The sequence below is a fragment of the Synchiropus splendidus genome, chromosome 6 (genome assembly GCF_027744825.2).
Source record: "Synchiropus splendidus isolate RoL2022-P1 chromosome 6, RoL_Sspl_1.0, whole genome shotgun sequence".
NCBI lineage: Eukaryota > Metazoa > Chordata > Actinopteri > Syngnathiformes > Callionymidae > Synchiropus > Synchiropus splendidus.
The window spans coordinates 4,340,931-4,356,462 of record NC_071339.1 but is presented as its reverse complement, the minus strand read 5'-3'; the positions used below and the strand labels follow the sequence as shown (position 1 = coordinate 4,356,462).

The following is a 15,532-nucleotide window of genomic DNA, read 5'->3' as shown; positions in this document are numbered from 1 at the left end:
CCCCCTCGCACTGCCATGGAACTATGTCACTTTCAGAGATTAGATGAGCAGCCATTTGATTCATACTGGATCTCTCTGTCACACACGCACACACACACACACCTGCGAACAGTAGCACGATGAAAGGAGGCTGTGGACAACCCACACAAACACACATTTTTATTGAAAATCCCATCCTTCAGTTCCACACCTGAACACAGAAGCTGACTGCAGAAATCACACACAGAGATTTGATCACAGAAGGTGGTGCTACGTAACTTGGCTACCCTAAGAAGACCGACTTCTCCAGTCCGTCTTCCACTTTGGTATACTCCAGGTGGGATTTGAAGTACTGGCTCTTGTACTTTGGGCTGCTGCGGACATACTCCAGGTAATCAGGGGTCCCGGGACAGATGACGTTGTCGGCCAGCAGGATGCTTCCCTTTCGGAGGAGGCCACACTCCTGTGGAGATGGTCTCATGTCAGGTACACGGGGCAAACGATGAGATCGAGCCGGAGGTTCAAACGTCAAATAGTGATGAGCAAAATGAGTCATTTCTGTGACTCAGTTCTGGAATCTTGTTCATCAGCTTGAACGAATCGTTCAAATTTTGTTCTTTTGCAGTTCCCTAGTGGCGCCATATGAGGGCGATGTTAATATTTCAACTGAATGGTTACGAATAAACGCTACTTTTCATTGACTTAACTGACTTTTTTTTTAAATAAAAGCATGTGAAATACAGAATGTTATTGAATGACATTGAACTCAGTTGTAATTTATCTGGATGTAGATGTTATTTACAGCCAATCATGTTGCATACAGTTTTTGCCCGCTTGTTTGTGAACAAAACAGACCAAAAATAATTCAAATGAAACTTTAAGGACTGGTTGGAAAGTTCTAACTTGGAAGTGATATGATTTTGGATCAGTAAGTCTGCTTGACTTGACAAAGTTTATATCGATTTTTTATTCATTCCTCGCTTTAATGCGCAGAAGCGGATATAATCATGTCATAAAACAGTGCCTCACTGTAAAAATCACATTTTGCTAAAAACCTGGATTCATGACGTCTCTCGCGTCTTAAAACAACTGCGTAGCGTTACTGCCATCTTCTGTCTATTTAGGTTCATTGCACTCGGAATTGCACTCGGAATATTCAACGGGGATTTAAAAAAAGATAAAGAAGCGAAAGAAATCGGAGTGTCTGCAAATGAGGGGCTTGGCAGAGGCATTTTCAATATAAGCAGGTGTAGTTTAAAAGAGGGTTTATGATGTGGTCAAGTTCTGATACACGTGTCTAAGTGAAAAGTAGAGAATTATGAAGTCACTTTTCTGCAGAGTCTGAACCTCGTGCATGACATATGTTCATCGATTTAGTATCTTCATCATGACACCCTCAAAAGTGATGGATGAAGCCTACAACAGTTGTTATACAGACTCACAGGACCCTGCTTTGTTCTACACCTTATTGTTTTTCTGTCAAGTGTTAATGTCGATTTAGCCTCATGACTAAGTATAACTGTCTGTCAAAGGCTCCTCACATTGACATACAAGGAAGCGTGTTGGACTTTGGATTCATAGAAGGTTGGGAAAGAATTCAATTCACTCACTCACCACTACATTTCCCCCTATAGACAAAGCTCTAGGGGGAAATATAGCTGCAGGTCCCTTTGCTTTTATGACCAGAGTCTGGCACTGTGTGGACCTGTGGTGGGACAAGGGTCATTAATAGCCCTTATGCACATTTGCCACTCCACCATGGAAGGAATCTTCATTGACTGGATCTAATTCAAGTCTAAAGAAAGGTGAAAGGTCCATTTAACTGCTGCAGGGAAAACAAAGATACAAGCTGATACCAGATTGAAAATGTGGTCGTCACATGTCATCGCTAATTTCAAAACAAAAAAGGTTTACAAATCGGTTGAGCTCAGCATAAACTCTGATCTTTGGAAGCACGTGTTGCTTCATCTCCAGCTTCTTTTCTGGAGCCTCACAGAGCCTGGACTCTGCGCATCATTCCTTCATCATCAACACTTACAGAAGAGCCCAGCTGATATTCAGGATTACCTCAATCTGTCTGGTGTCAGGAAGGTACCGATCCTTCCAGTGATCCAAGAAAACCAGGTCAAATGTTTCCACCCCAAACCTCTCTTTCATTTTTGGGATCAGGTCACCAGACGCTCCTTCCACTAAGTGCACCTGAGGAGTGGACAAAAACACTTTGTACCAGTCTATTATTATGTTATGTAGGAGCGTTGTTAACCTTGTCCTCCAGTCCGGCCCAGGCAATGACTTGTCGAGCGATGGCGGCAACCTCGGGGTTAAACTCAAGCGTGATCATTGTGGCATTCGGCTGAAGCAGTCGGGCAATTCTGATCGCTGAATATCCACAGTAAGTCCCCAGCTCAAGCACTGTTCTGGGATTGGCCTCTGACACCACGGAATCCATTATACAGCCTTGTGGCACAGGAGCAAGACATATACAAGATGTGATGTGGAATGTTCTGCACAGGACCAGAAGCAGTGTCAGTGGTGAGCTACCTTTTTCATCTCCCACGTTCATGGCCCACTCCTTGTGTCTGCAGAAGTCGTCGATGGCTTTGACTACGCTAAGAGGGTCCCCTCTAGTGCCGTTCTTCTGTACTGCTTTCAACAGCCTCTGAAACAAACAAACACACGTCTTTAAAAAGGATCAGAGATGAATCGACAGAATTGTTAGTTTCACTTTCAAAATTCAAATGACAGTGGATGATGTGCAGGACACTAAGCATTTAGTATTTATTAGACAAAAATACACTTTAAAAATACACCATTCAGTACAAAGTAAAAAGTAAAAAAAAAAGGTCAGCAAGGAAACATGTTTTAAGTTTTGAACTGCAACATTTTGTTTTCCACCTGATAAAAGAAATTATTAGTAACGACAAAGGGGAAAAAAAGACAGTGAAAAGTAACTATTTTGCATCATGACTTTGTAGCACATTAACATGTTAAGTAGCTGCTTAATAGTGTTGTCATTTTACACTATATATTACTTCTTAATTTTTCATATATTTATAATTTTATAGAACCTCTTTTTAAGATATATTGTCCCTGTTTAACATGGCCGCAGGTATGTTGTACTGCTATTGTGTTGCTCCATCATGCTGAGTGAGCCCGGAAAGTCCTACCATCCTCGTCGCCAGTTTGTTACATTCTCCTCTCTAACTTGACCAGTCACTGCAATATGAGTGATAATAGACCGGGAGCTTGAGACACGTCCGTCAGCAAGGCTTTTGTTAATTCAACTCACATCACAACATTGATACACATAGAAGGGATGTTAGGTACGACGACTCAACGCACCAGGACAGAAGCTATACTTAGTGAATGAAACAAACTTTACATAATCCATCTTCCATCTTCACTGGTTTCTCAGCATGAGGTTTAAACCCATGTCCTGCTTAAACGCTGACTTACAGAGAGGAGGTGATAAAACTGCTAAGCTCAGATGGTTTAACAGTCCGTAGGATTTTTTTTTCCATGTTCCCCACCACAGCAAAGGAAGTGTAAATCACATTTAATTTCACGATAAGCTCCTGTCCAAGAACGCAACAGATGCACTCTGCGTATTGCGAGGTGACATTCACTGGATGTGCCTTGTTTTTGAAGAATCCTAGTTATCACTGTCTTATCTCCAGCGACAGAGAGACTTCACACGGGAGGAAATGAAAACACAAGGTTTAATATCCAGGTCTGTAGACAGGAAGAATAAACTGATGAGATATCTGTAGTAATAAATGCAACACACATTTTGCGTGGCATCATATCAAGACAGAGGGTCCAGTCAATGACAGATGTCCTAGCTACTCTGCATCCTTGGTGGTCAGGCGAAATTTTGAGGTCAACTGAGAGATTTAAGTTTCTGCGGTGTTGGAGGTTAACTGACTAAGGTTATCTTAGAGCTCAGAGCACATTGCAAAGGTCCTCACAGACAGAAAGAAATATTGACGTCCCATTTGAGAGTTCGCTTCCTACACTTTGACACGCAACTGGAACGGAACTGAACACTTTCAGCAAAGCAAAAGTATGGATCGTCTACACATGCCCAATTTTGTCAACTTAAATTCATAAATGAGTAAAATTTTACTATTTAAAATATTCATTTCGTTTTTATTCATGTTAAAGAAATGGTAAATTGCACTTTTACTACTCATTTTCAGGAGGGCACTGTAGAAATACGGCTCAGTATTGCACCACTAACTGTCACACATCAGAAACAAGTTCAGGAAACCATCAACTCAATATTCTGAATTTAACCAGTAAAAGTTGGATCAACTGCTGTTTCCAATGAGGCAGCAGTGCCAGCGTCTGGTGTGGCTCACCTGAGGTCGTGTGGAGCGGGTCAGCGTGTCCAGCATCCACTCCACAAACACATCGTGCCAGAGCAGCGCCAGTGTTGCGTGATGCTGCACGGCCGCCGGGATCAGCCATCGGTAGAGAGCGTAGAGCAGAGCAGCTCCACCGGCGCAGCTGTAAACAAGAGTCAGCCACATCCTGCAGCGGAGAGACGGCGAGTGGTGAGTGGATCAGAACCCTGCGCCGCATGTGCTTGAGATGAATGGGTCCTTGCATCTCCCCTTTGTCCATCTGCTGTGGACCCTAATGAGATGGGTGCTTACAATTCAGTGGAGCTGCTGCTCTGCCAGCTCTTGATATCAACAAAGCAAGGCTCGCGTCACCGTCTCATCACCTCATCCTGGACATTCATGAGGAGCTAATGAAGCGCTCCATGCATGAGCAGGAAATGAAAACGGGAAAGAGCCGGTCTACCTCCAATAATGCAACTAACGTGGAAGAGCAGTGGTGGTTGAGGTAATGCCTTTTGATTTGGGGTTTGAGTTGCATGGCAACTGGCCGGGGGTTAAGAGCCGTGTCACCCACCGGAATATTAACCTTTACATTGGCATCCCCAGAGCACATCCAGCTGAAGGAAGCCTCTACAGACACACAGCACTGACAACCACATGGCAGGGAAGAAAAGCAACGCTTGCTAGAGTACATCAAATACTGATGTGATCATTCTTATCACCAAACGCACAAATATACTGCAAGACGTAAAGTCAAGCCGGATTAAACTTTTACAAAATTAAAAAACATGTTTAAGTGTTGGTTTCTATTGAAACTCAGTCAATCTGGTCAAAAGAACAACGGTCTGAGCAAAGAAGCAAGCAGGTCTCTGTAACACCTGAAATCAGTACTCACATGTGTGGTGAGGCAGCAGTCTTCAGGCAACAACCACAAATGCTCTCTCTGTGGACAAACAACTGGGAGGTATTCTAACTCCTCCCTCTTCTGCCTTTCAACCCCCCGTCTGAGCTTTACACGCTGGAAATCCTAGGAATGCACGACACTGCGTCCCTCTGGCCATTTGAGAGGTGACTTCCCTTCATGTTTTGACACAGGTGATTCATAACATCCTTAAATTAATAATAAATTGAATAATATTGTAGAATAAATAGGCGTAGGTTTTTCATTTTAGGTCGACAAAGGACAGCAATAAGAGAAAACGTACAAATCAGTTAGGAAAATATAAGCATGTTGACATCAAAATTGAGAATAATATAATTGTTGTCGGCACGAAGCAGTACTACATAATACATAATAACATAAGAATAAGTAGCTTATTCAAGATAGAATATATTTCTGGTAATATTTATGGAGACAGTTCCCTAATCATACATGCAGCCAACAGAATCTATTATGCTTAAACAATAACTGCAAGGTAGTGGTGGGTAGATGAGGCTTCATGAAACAGTGTCCTGATTTTCAGAGGCCACCTGATGGCGCTGTCTACTGTAAAATGTTTGTACTCCAACAACTAAGTTGCCATTTCCATATATGCTAGTTGTGCCTACACAGAAAAATTCTGAGAAGTTTCATCATCAAGTCCATGTATGGTTAAGGGTGCAACAAAGTTCGAGTTAAAAGCACTGATTACACTTTTCAGAGGACAGGGGCCCCTCACCTTATAAACACATCAGCAACGACACACTATAGTCTTCTGCACTCAGTCAAAACCACTTGCTCTCCTTCAAGACAATGCTGAGACCAAGAAACAGAATTAATGCAAACGTGTAAATATTTAACAAAGCTGCACACATAGTGTAACACGACACCAGCTACAATTGATTTCCCCATGTGAAATGCACAGGCTTCAGAGGGCTCTGGTTTCTGGTACTGAGTATTAGCAAGACTGAACTTTGCAGGAAAACAGCCACAACATTGTGCTAAAATGAGTGATGCTTCAAGTGAATAAGCATCTTTGTTTTCAGTACCTTGTAAGTCCAGTGAGTGGCTCTTCCTTGTCCAAGTCCCCTTGGCTGGTGTAGCGCAAGCAGGTCAATTGAGTAACAAAGGGAGGGGCACTTCCACCGTCTCAACAATACCACCTCATCTCCTGGGAAACAGAAGAAGGGAATCTCAGGGACAATACAATTCACGTTAAAACATGTGTCAGGCCGTGTCCAGGGTGACCTCCGTGTGGTGTAGGGTCGCCATCATGTGACACTTCTGAAAAGGAGTCACACAACAGAAATGTTCAGGTCACCTCAGACAAAAAAGCAAGCTAAAAGTAGAACATTTCACTCAAGCAGAGACAGAATCGAACACATGATACAAGTGATTCGTTTCCAGCAAAGTATTTCAAAAGCACTTTATTAATAGTGGCCTGTTTCTGTCCAAACAAAAGACTCACAGGTGACAACAGTCTTTTAAGAAATAAACATGCATGGTAAAAAGTGCACTGAATAAAAAATACACATCGATGAAAAGACAACACAGTGCTCCGGGTCGAACAATGAAGTATCACATTCACTGTCTGCAAATCTTTAAGAAACACAACAGATTATGTTCCGAGGCTCTCAGATCCTCATTTGCATAAGTGTTCTTTTGGTATGGATTTAAGCTTATTCACAGGAAATCATTGTGGCTGAGTTTCATACAAAAAAATTGCACCAAGTACCTTCAGTATATTCGTCAGTATTATTTCTTTTCAACATGAGGGTGATTAATAACGCAACTCTGTGAAAATGCCACCAAAATAATGAAGTGAAAGAGTGATTTAAGAAGTGACACAGGAGCGGAAGTGTTCAGTGGGAAACCTCTCCAGGATCTAGGAGCTGATCCAGGGATGCTTCAGACACTGCGCAGCGGTGGCTCTCCTCTCCGGCTGCAGCTCCAACATGGTGAGGAGGAAGGAGCTGAACCCCTCAGCTTGGTCCAGAGACCACTCGTATTTGTCCAGCAAGATCTCAAGCAGGCTCCAGGGCTTGAGCTTTGTGATGTGCCTCAGGTGTCCTGGGAGACGCGAGAGACACGCAGAGCATGTGTGAAACAGCAGCAGCAGACACCGAATGAGTCGTGGTGGATCACCTTTACGATTGAAGTACTGTTTGGACTTCTTCCCTGAGACAGCAAACTGGGACGGGAGGGGTCCGAGCAGCTCGATGATGTGAGCGATGTGATCTTAACAAGACAACACACAATGAGCTGACGCAGTGGATTATAAAAGGAGCCGCAGACACGTCTGACCTTCCTCACGGGTGAACGATCCTCCTGATTGGGGGTCAAAAAGATAGTCCCCTGTAGCCAGCTCGAAGGCCTTTGGTTAGAGAACAAATGACTAAGACTTCTGTTAGCATTACCACACTGGTCTTTCCATCTCACCATGCAGGCTGTGCTCCAGATGTCTGCCGGTGTGCTGTACTCTGCACCTATAAGAACCTCCACAGAACGATACTGGCACGTTTGAATGTCTTCGGTGAAGTGTTTGTGCTACAAAGGGATGGAATGAAAGCATTAAATCATTTCCAAATTTCATCAGCAGGGATGCTCCCAGACAGGGTGGAGAGATTAAGCTTTATAGACCTCAAGTAAGTCAGATTTCTGAGCTGTACAAAATACGTCAAGTCCCGCAGCGTTCGACAAAATCAAAGCATAAAACTGGTGACGAGTGAGAGAACGTTGCCATGTTAAATGGCACATTCTTTCATGTAGTTTGGGTTACTCTGCAGGCAACTGTGACAGTTTGAGACCCTGCACATGAGGAATATGTGGTACGTCATGCAGACTGTTTATTACTTTGAGTCGTTCACACAATTGTTTTGTATTCGCAATATTTAAATGTGGAAATGTAGTTACTATTTTTAAAGCTATTTTTATAATCTTAAGCAGATACTAAAGTTATTTAGATGAATTTAGCTTTGCATTCATTTTGTGATTTAGTCCATTACATGCTCGATGTTTAACGTCCATTTTAGCTATCCTTTGATGTGTCACAGCATGACATCAAAGGACAGAATATTTTTTTGTTTTACGGCACTTTTTTCTTTTGATTATTGTTATGCTTATATTTTTCAAGTATTCTTTAGTCAAATTATTATTATTTCCATTTGCCAGATATTCTTATTTTAATGCTATTAATTTGTGTTTGTTAATCTTTAACTGATGTTACTTTATCTACGTGTAGAATTTAGTGTATGTCTTTAATCTTGCTTCTGTGACAAGTCATGACTGACAAAAATCTGCAGCACAAAGTCCAGTTTGTTCACCATCCATGAAGTCAATATGAACAGCCAGGTTATTTACGGCGGTATTATGCTGTTACACCTATGTATCGGGAGAGGGCAGTAAAGGAGAGGAGGTGAATGAGCAACGATGCCTAGCACTGGCACTCGTTTACTGCCTGGATATTAAGTGATAAAATGAAACCATCCACAGTATGCTTTAATTTTTTCTACTTTCTCCCCTTTTATGCAGCAAATTTCCACATTGATTAGAAAAGCAGTGCATTTGCTACCGCGAGATGCAGGTGCAATACAAAACGCATTTTGCGTGAATTGGGCATCGATTTTGTGTTGTTATTTGCGGACATGTGACTCATATTGTTTGACCTCAGATTTCCAAATAACTTCAAATACACAACGACAACTCATCAAAACAAGTGTGCACGAGATCTCACAGAGCTGGTGTCACACAACATGCCATGAGTACAAAAATATAGATTTTTTGAAGTCATGCATTTGAAGTGTATTTGAGCAGCAAGTGAAAACCTAAAAAAATCCATATTATTCCACATTATCAGACCATTTTGACAGTGTCTGTAAAATGTGTGCATAATGGACAAAGACTTCCTCCTGAGAAGAGAGCTTTTTAAGTGACCAGCCACATAAGTCCATTCAAAACGTCTTCAGAACACACGATTTAAACGCGAAGTCACGTCGTCGACGTGTTGATCCAGTGGAACAAGTGTGAACGTGTGTTGCTATAGAGACCGCACACCACACCAGCTGCTCTTCCATACTCTCAAGATGCAAATCTAAAACTGTCAAAGGGTTTTGTTTTACTGAGTGGGTTGATCGACAGCTTCCGAGTGTTGTGTTGCTCTTCAGCTTATCACTCACCACCCAGCAGGCATTCCCCAGGTCAGCGATCTTGATGAGTATTTGATCAGCATTTCGGGACTCAAGTAGGTCCAGGGGTGAATCCCATTCATTCACACCTGAGATCAATAGAACATAAAACTCAGGTTATGGTTTTCTCGGGATTGACGGTTAGAGGCAACAACATGACGAGTAATGACCGTTAAAAGATGGTGAGGATGGAGGCGACTGCTTTTCAGCATGCTGATTCAAAAATGTCGATCTGGAGACAGGAAAAGGGGAATATTTGCTGAAATCTGGCAACGAACAAATGGAGTCTCTGTGACCACGCGTCTCATGATCCACGGTGTCCTCCAGCAGCATTGTCTGTCTCCTTAAATCAAAGCCAGGAGCCCGGAGATTGGAGGGGCGTGTTGGGGTTTGGGTGCTACAGGGAGTGGATACACCCGATAAGGACACTGGCGGTTGATCTCTTTGTTTGGGACCACTCCCCTGACCGCGACGTTTTTTCTCCCTCCTGGTCAGTCGTTTGATTTGGGTCCTTGAAACCTTGCTGGACTGTGAGAACAAGTTCATCTTTAAGTGAAGTTAAGAGCTTGAGAACATATATTGGCAATACATTTAACAAACACATGACGATTTGGATGAGATGGAATGTAAAGGAGGATGCACTATGTTCGGACCTGCGTACCAGTTTGCTCGACCCGGTATCGGGACATATTTACTATCAAACAACCACATTTGTAGGCCTGTCACATTAACAGTAAGTCAATGAAACAAACAAGAATAAAAACAATAAAATAGTAAAAACAGAACTGTCATTCTGCCTGTCTCAATTAATTGGCATGTGCATGTTTGCAATTTGATATTATCTAAATTTTATAAGCACAAAATTAAGTATGCAAAAAAAGCAAAATTTTTCCATTAAAAAATGACTTTCATGATATTATTCATAGACTAATTTATTTAAAAAAGGAAAATCCTAGACTCAAGACTTTTTTCAGCTCTTGTAAAAAATAATTTGTAAGCCTCTTACAATTAATATTGTCTTTTTGTTTATCTATTTTTTCTTTCCCATGTCATTTAATTTCATTTTTGAAGTTGTATTCATACATTGGATATAGCAGTGTGTATATGTATTTGATATTTTTGTCATAGATTGATGACAAATGAAAACAATCCAAAAAATAAATAAATAAAAATGTTCACGCGTTTGAGTTCCTTGTCTCCTGCTGCTGCTGCAGCCTATCTTCGACCGCTGACAGGAATGTTCACGCTGCATCGGTATTGGACGTTTCTGCGTCCGCATTTCTAACACCGCGGAATGAACAGTGTAAACCCTCTTGTCGGACGGTCGTCTCGCGATGAAAACAACGTTCAGGCAGCAGTCAGTTCGGTAGTGAGACTCAAGAGGAGAGACACATGCCAATGTTGATGAAAAAAAGGGAAGAAGAAAAGATCATCACAAAGCCAAAAGCCACAGACCCGGTGAGGGAATATTTTGGCTTCAAACCTACTGAGCAAGGTGAGCAAAACGGCATGGATGAGCAGGTATATCGAATTTGTTGTCACATGTAACATATAAGTGCAAGGCTTGTTTACAAACACTGTGTATGCAATTTTAAAATTTTAGTTTAATTATTATCATTATTTTAAGAAATATTTCAGAGTAATCCAAAATACATTTTTTTTATGGTAAAAATACTGCTCACAAATAAAAGAAATACATTTAAAGAGTGTGATTGTGTTATTACTGAAACATTACCATTATATTAGTGTTCACTTTAGTCAAAAAATATTTTTGTCAATAATATTATTTATTAGCAATAATTTGTGACAATTTATTGACTAGCAAAATTTGTTATTGTGACAGGCCTAATTATTGTTGATAAAAAAGTTATTAATAATACAATGACTTTACTTCCTTATGTGCCAAATTGTCGGTGTTGAGGTGCGAGTCAAAGGGAACATTGATAATCGATCTTACCCATTCACCAAGACTGTGAAAGACGCCGGCCAGCTTCCCGAGTAAATTGGGTGAACTCTTTAAAAATATTTAAAAATAGTTCATGAACTGGTCATGAAAAGGCAGTTATTAAAAATACAAAAATGCATTGGAGTTCAGACCTGTTTCTCCCTGGATCTTGTTTTAGCTGTTGAAACAGGAGAGAAGAACGTCAGAGACAAGTGGGCACTGGAAAAAAAAACACTTTTTCCACTTACCTGATGAGTTTGGGAAAGACGGCAGCTTCCATAGTTTAGTATTCGCAGCCATCTTTTGAATATAGACCTCATCCACCCGCAGCAGGATGTTCTCCGGCTTGATGTCTGTGTGTATGATCTTGCATTTGGAGTGTAGGTAATCCAGGCCCTGCAGAACCTGCAGTACTATTGTTAATACCGGAGGCAAAGGTGGGAAGAAGAAACCAAATCGGGACCTGTCTGAGGATGCTCTTCACACATGGCAGTGGGAGGCCTGTGTAGTTGGATTTGATGATCCACCTCAGCAGTTGGTGGCCCAGAACCTCCAGAACCATGCAGACATCTGATGGGCAGCTAAGGCAAGCGCCTGTCAAGACTGAAGAGGCCATAACGGAAGGTGAAGGATACGCTCTCCACTTGTCCCGGTGATCCTGAAATCATCAATGAGGTGCACCACTTTGTCACGCTTGGAGTCCTTGGGATCACTGTCTCGCACCTGTGGGACGCACAGTATTTTAGTCACATGACGAGGGAGAATGATATCATTATAAATGATTATCATTCATCATTATAAAATATTTATTAATATATATATTATTATATCATATATTGATTGTTGTGATAAATACAAATAAAGCTCCCACTTACAGACTTCAGAAGTTTGATCTCATCCACAGCTGTCTCCGTGAAGAGTTGGGCACTTTTCACCACCTTTAATGCCACAAAATGCCCATTCCTTCGCAGAAAAAAAAAGCATCAGCTGTGGTTCACAGTGGAGCTGTTGAATATCTGGTCTGTACTTACACCATGTCCCAACAGAGCCACACTGTGGAGAAGTGACCCCATCCTAATTTATTAACCACTTGGTAACGGTCAGCAAAGATCTCGCCGATTTCAACTGGATAATAACCTCCTGCAAAACAACATTCACTCAAACAGAGTTGAGTAAAATCCCAGAGTCGTGTTACGCACCGATCCCATAATCCTCAGGGTTCTCGTCTTCATCACACAAGTCCTGCGGTGGAGGTTGTACCTTCTCAGGTGGGGGGCTGTGATGTACTGTGCTGGGTGAAGCAGCAGGTTTTGGCTTGCCTGCCGGGCGACGACTGCGGGGAGGGCTGACCGGGGTGTTCAGATTAAAAGAGCTGGTTGTGTAAAGAGCTGATATAGCAGCTGCATATGCTGATGACATGATCAGGTGATGGATCCAAAATCAAGGCGACAGCTGGAACAGAAACACAGTTTGTAAACAACATCTCATTTCATCTGATATTTTTCTGATAGTTTTGCCTTCTGTGAGGATTTGATTTGAGTTATGGATCTGAAATGGACCTGTTTTTGTTTGTGACATTCATTTCGGAGGACAAAGTAACATCATTCCACTAACTTCCTGGTATATGAATGTGACATATGTATTTATTTAAGACATGGACATACAGGCTAATAGATATTCAAGATTACTACTATGCTTTTACAAATATTTCTGGCATTTCCACTTTGTTTGCAATTTAAATCTGCATAAAAAAGGAATCTTTGGATTAAAAGGCTGCAAAATGTCTTTCATATTTTTGTTACTAGAATATTTTATATTACCGTATAGATATATATATGATATGCATATTCCGATTATCTTCGTGTGTTGTTATTTCGATGAGACAACATGTGGCACCACCAACCAAACAAATGTTTACTCTAGCGAGTATATTTTAATACATTTTATATCATACTTGGTCCAGAACTAGCTGAAATAGCTATGACCATGTGATATGAGGCCGGTGTGGCAGAGGTCATGTTGAGGCTTTGAATTTGTGTCATGCTGAACTAGTCTTTGCTACCGCTGACACTGCTGTGATCCACCATGTGAGTTGGTTCCAAAGGTTTCAGGTAAAGAGCCACAAAATATTTCTAATACAGTGGTACCTCGGTTTTCGAATTCGAACAAATCGGAGTTCAAACAAAAAAATTGAGATTTTTTTGCCTCGGATTTCGAACGAAAATCCAGAACTCGAACGTCCCCCGAAAAACATAACATGCGCGGACGGATCAGCTGACCCACGACGCGCTTTGTTACTGCGTATAACGCAGCCTCTGTATGCAGACGTGTCCCGTTAGCTCCATTTACTGACTGTTTTTTCTTCATATTGAGGTGTAAAACCTTTCCTGTCTCCGCACTGGACCGTGGTAGAGTGTCACAGGGGAGGTGCTCGCTCTCCACACCTCCACTCCAGGGTTTGATGTCCTGTTGTGGGCTGGAGCTGGGACAGGGATGAGGCCAGTCTGGGACAGAGCGTGACTCGGTTTATGACTTTGTCACAGCCAAACTGCACAGAAGCGCACATTCAGAGCTGGACACGCACCGGGCACCTCTTCACTTCTGGAGAGACCTCACTCACTCGGCAACCCCTCCCACATGCAGCGGCCACACACATAGAGGAACAGCCACCTGCAGCAGACACTCTACATTCACTCCTACAAAAGACTAGTTTAAGGCTTGGAACGCATTAGTTCTTTTTCCATTCATTGTAATGGGAAAAAATCGAGTCAGATTTCGAACAAAACTCGCTTCTCGAACGGCCGTCTGGAACGGATTGTGGTCCAGAACCGAGGTACCACTGTATTCCTGATTAAAAAAAAAAAAAAGAAATCATTTTAATAGCTAATTTAGAGCAGCCATATCTAACACAATAAAATTAGGGGAAAGCTTCAGATAATATACACAACTATACATTACATTTTCCCCATTTATGGATTTCTATTTTTGTCTCCAACACGAGACTTAATATGTTTTTTTAGATGCAATACCATTCCAGCTGTATTTTAAAGACAATTTAAATGGTAATAAAACAAAATGAGACATACGAGTCGTGAGAATACATCACAGCCCAGGGAACACACTGTTCAACAATCATTCTTGGCGAAGTGAACATCCATCCATGTACCAGGCTGTTCGCTGTGTCACTTGTCTTCAGTGGCATGTCACACAGGCCGCTGAGTGTGTGAGTGTATTTATAGTCAGATGAATGGCATGTCAACACAAATAGCTTCCAACTGACACTGAACCCTGTACCAGAAAAACACTGTCTTTAGCACCCGAATGAGATTCGTTTCACCATATTCTGTAAAAATGGAGGCCACTAAGTACATTTAAATGCCCTAGTTTTATTGGACAAACTTTTAACCACGGGTTGAGGGCGTTAACATTACCTTAGAAGTTGGAGGTTTCATTGGTTTCTTGGTGATTCTAACCGTGTCTCCTGCGTCATGAGACGGACCGTGAGCGTCCGCACCCGCGAGCCTCCTGCCGTTCTCTTGCCGTCTTCTGAAGTCAGCGACCATCAACAGGTGAAGCGTCCAGCTGCTTGTCAAACTTTTATTCGCGCTACTGTCTCTTCATTGTCACTTGTTCCCGCTGCTAAAACGCTAGCACGACTTTCTCCATGCCCGTTATGGACATCGGCGCGCACGCGACTGTAAACAGTGACGTCAGGTCCGGCTGACATCATCCGCGTTTCCAGAGGCCTTAAAAGGAATGTTTCAGAAGGAAAATGAAATTCTGCAAACTTATATCAATACATACGCTCTCAGCCACAAAAGCTTTGAATTACTGCACACACAAAAAAGTCACTAACTTGCCTCAATACTTCCCAGAGTTCTTAGTCAAGTAGTATTTATTTCAATCCAATGCAAATAATTGTCGTGGAAAACGACTTTTAATTTAATAATATAAATTAGTGTTGTCAGTCGATTAAAAAATAATCGGATTTTGTAATTAATTAATCGAATTAATCGCATTTTGTGTCATATCTGCTAAAGGTCTCCTGATAAAGAATTTGCGTTTTAGGATATTAAAAAATATAGTGTACGACTGATCAATTGAATACAGTAAGAAGAGAAGATTTAAAATCCATTTTTTTAATTGGTGAATTGTGCTT

General features: G+C 41.7%; 2 protein-coding genes across 3 annotated transcripts; both read right to left on the bottom strand.

The window, feature by feature from the left end:
- Nucleotides 1–33: 33 nt before the first annotated feature.
- On the bottom strand, nt 34–5,254 carry comtb (catechol-O-methyltransferase b). Its single transcript, XM_053867540.1, has 6 exons — nt 5,221–5,254; nt 4,341–4,512; nt 2,521–2,638; nt 2,243–2,436; nt 2,047–2,178; nt 34–442 (listed from the first exon to the last, which is right to left on the bottom strand). Coding segments are annotated over exons 1-6 (798 nt in total). The 5' UTR covers nt 5,223–5,254; the 3' UTR covers nt 34–262.
- Nucleotides 5,255–6,414: 1,160 nt separating this feature from the next.
- LOC128761080 (SRSF protein kinase 2-like) lies at nt 6,415–15,075 on the bottom strand. Of its 2 annotated transcripts, XM_053868980.1 has the most exons (15): nt 14,805–15,075; nt 12,573–12,825; nt 12,405–12,513; nt 12,249–12,336; nt 12,009–12,096; nt 11,837–11,943; nt 11,622–11,778; nt 11,526–11,551; nt 11,386–11,442; nt 9,599–9,956; nt 9,420–9,517; nt 7,684–7,791; nt 7,549–7,618; nt 7,390–7,482; nt 6,450–7,314 (listed from the first exon to the last, which is right to left on the bottom strand). In XM_053868980.1, the coding sequence occupies exons 2-15, from the start codon at nt 12,790–12,792 to the stop codon at nt 7,130–7,132; spliced, it is 1,764 nt and encodes a 587-aa protein (XP_053724955.1). In that variant the 5' UTR covers nt 12,793–12,825; nt 14,805–15,075; the 3' UTR covers nt 6,450–7,129. The 2 variants fall into 2 exon arrangements, with proteins under 2 accessions (XP_053724954.1, XP_053724955.1); XM_053868979.1 differs by having other exon boundaries at nt 6,415–7,482.
- Between the last annotated feature and the right edge of the window lie 457 nt (nt 15,076–15,532).

What these genes read in the sequence shown, in the direction of transcription:
- comtb (XM_053867540.1), bottom strand. An exon ending in GAACGTGGGAGATGAAAAAG is followed by an intron (nt 2,437 to 2,520) that starts GTAGCTCACCAC and finishes CTGTGCCACAAG; the next exon opens with GCTGTATAATGGATTCCGTG. An exon ending in GGGCCGGACTGGAGGACAAG is followed by an intron (nt 2,179 to 2,242) that starts GTTAACAACGCT and finishes TCCACTCCTCAG; the next exon opens with GTGCACTTAGTGGAAGGAGC.
- LOC128761080 (XM_053868979.1), bottom strand. Translation starts at nt 12,792, where the DNA reads ATGTCATCAGCATATGCAGCTGCTATATCAGCTCTTTACACAACCAGC. An exon ending in TTCACAGTCTTGGTGAATGG is followed by an intron (nt 9,957 to 11,385) that starts GTAAGATCGATT and finishes TTGTTCTCACAG; the next exon opens with TCCAGCAAGGTTTCAAGGAC. An exon ending in ATCCTCACCATCTTTTAACG is followed by an intron (nt 9,518 to 9,598) that starts GTCATTACTCGT and finishes TATTGATCTCAG; the next exon opens with GTGTGAATGAATGGGATTCA.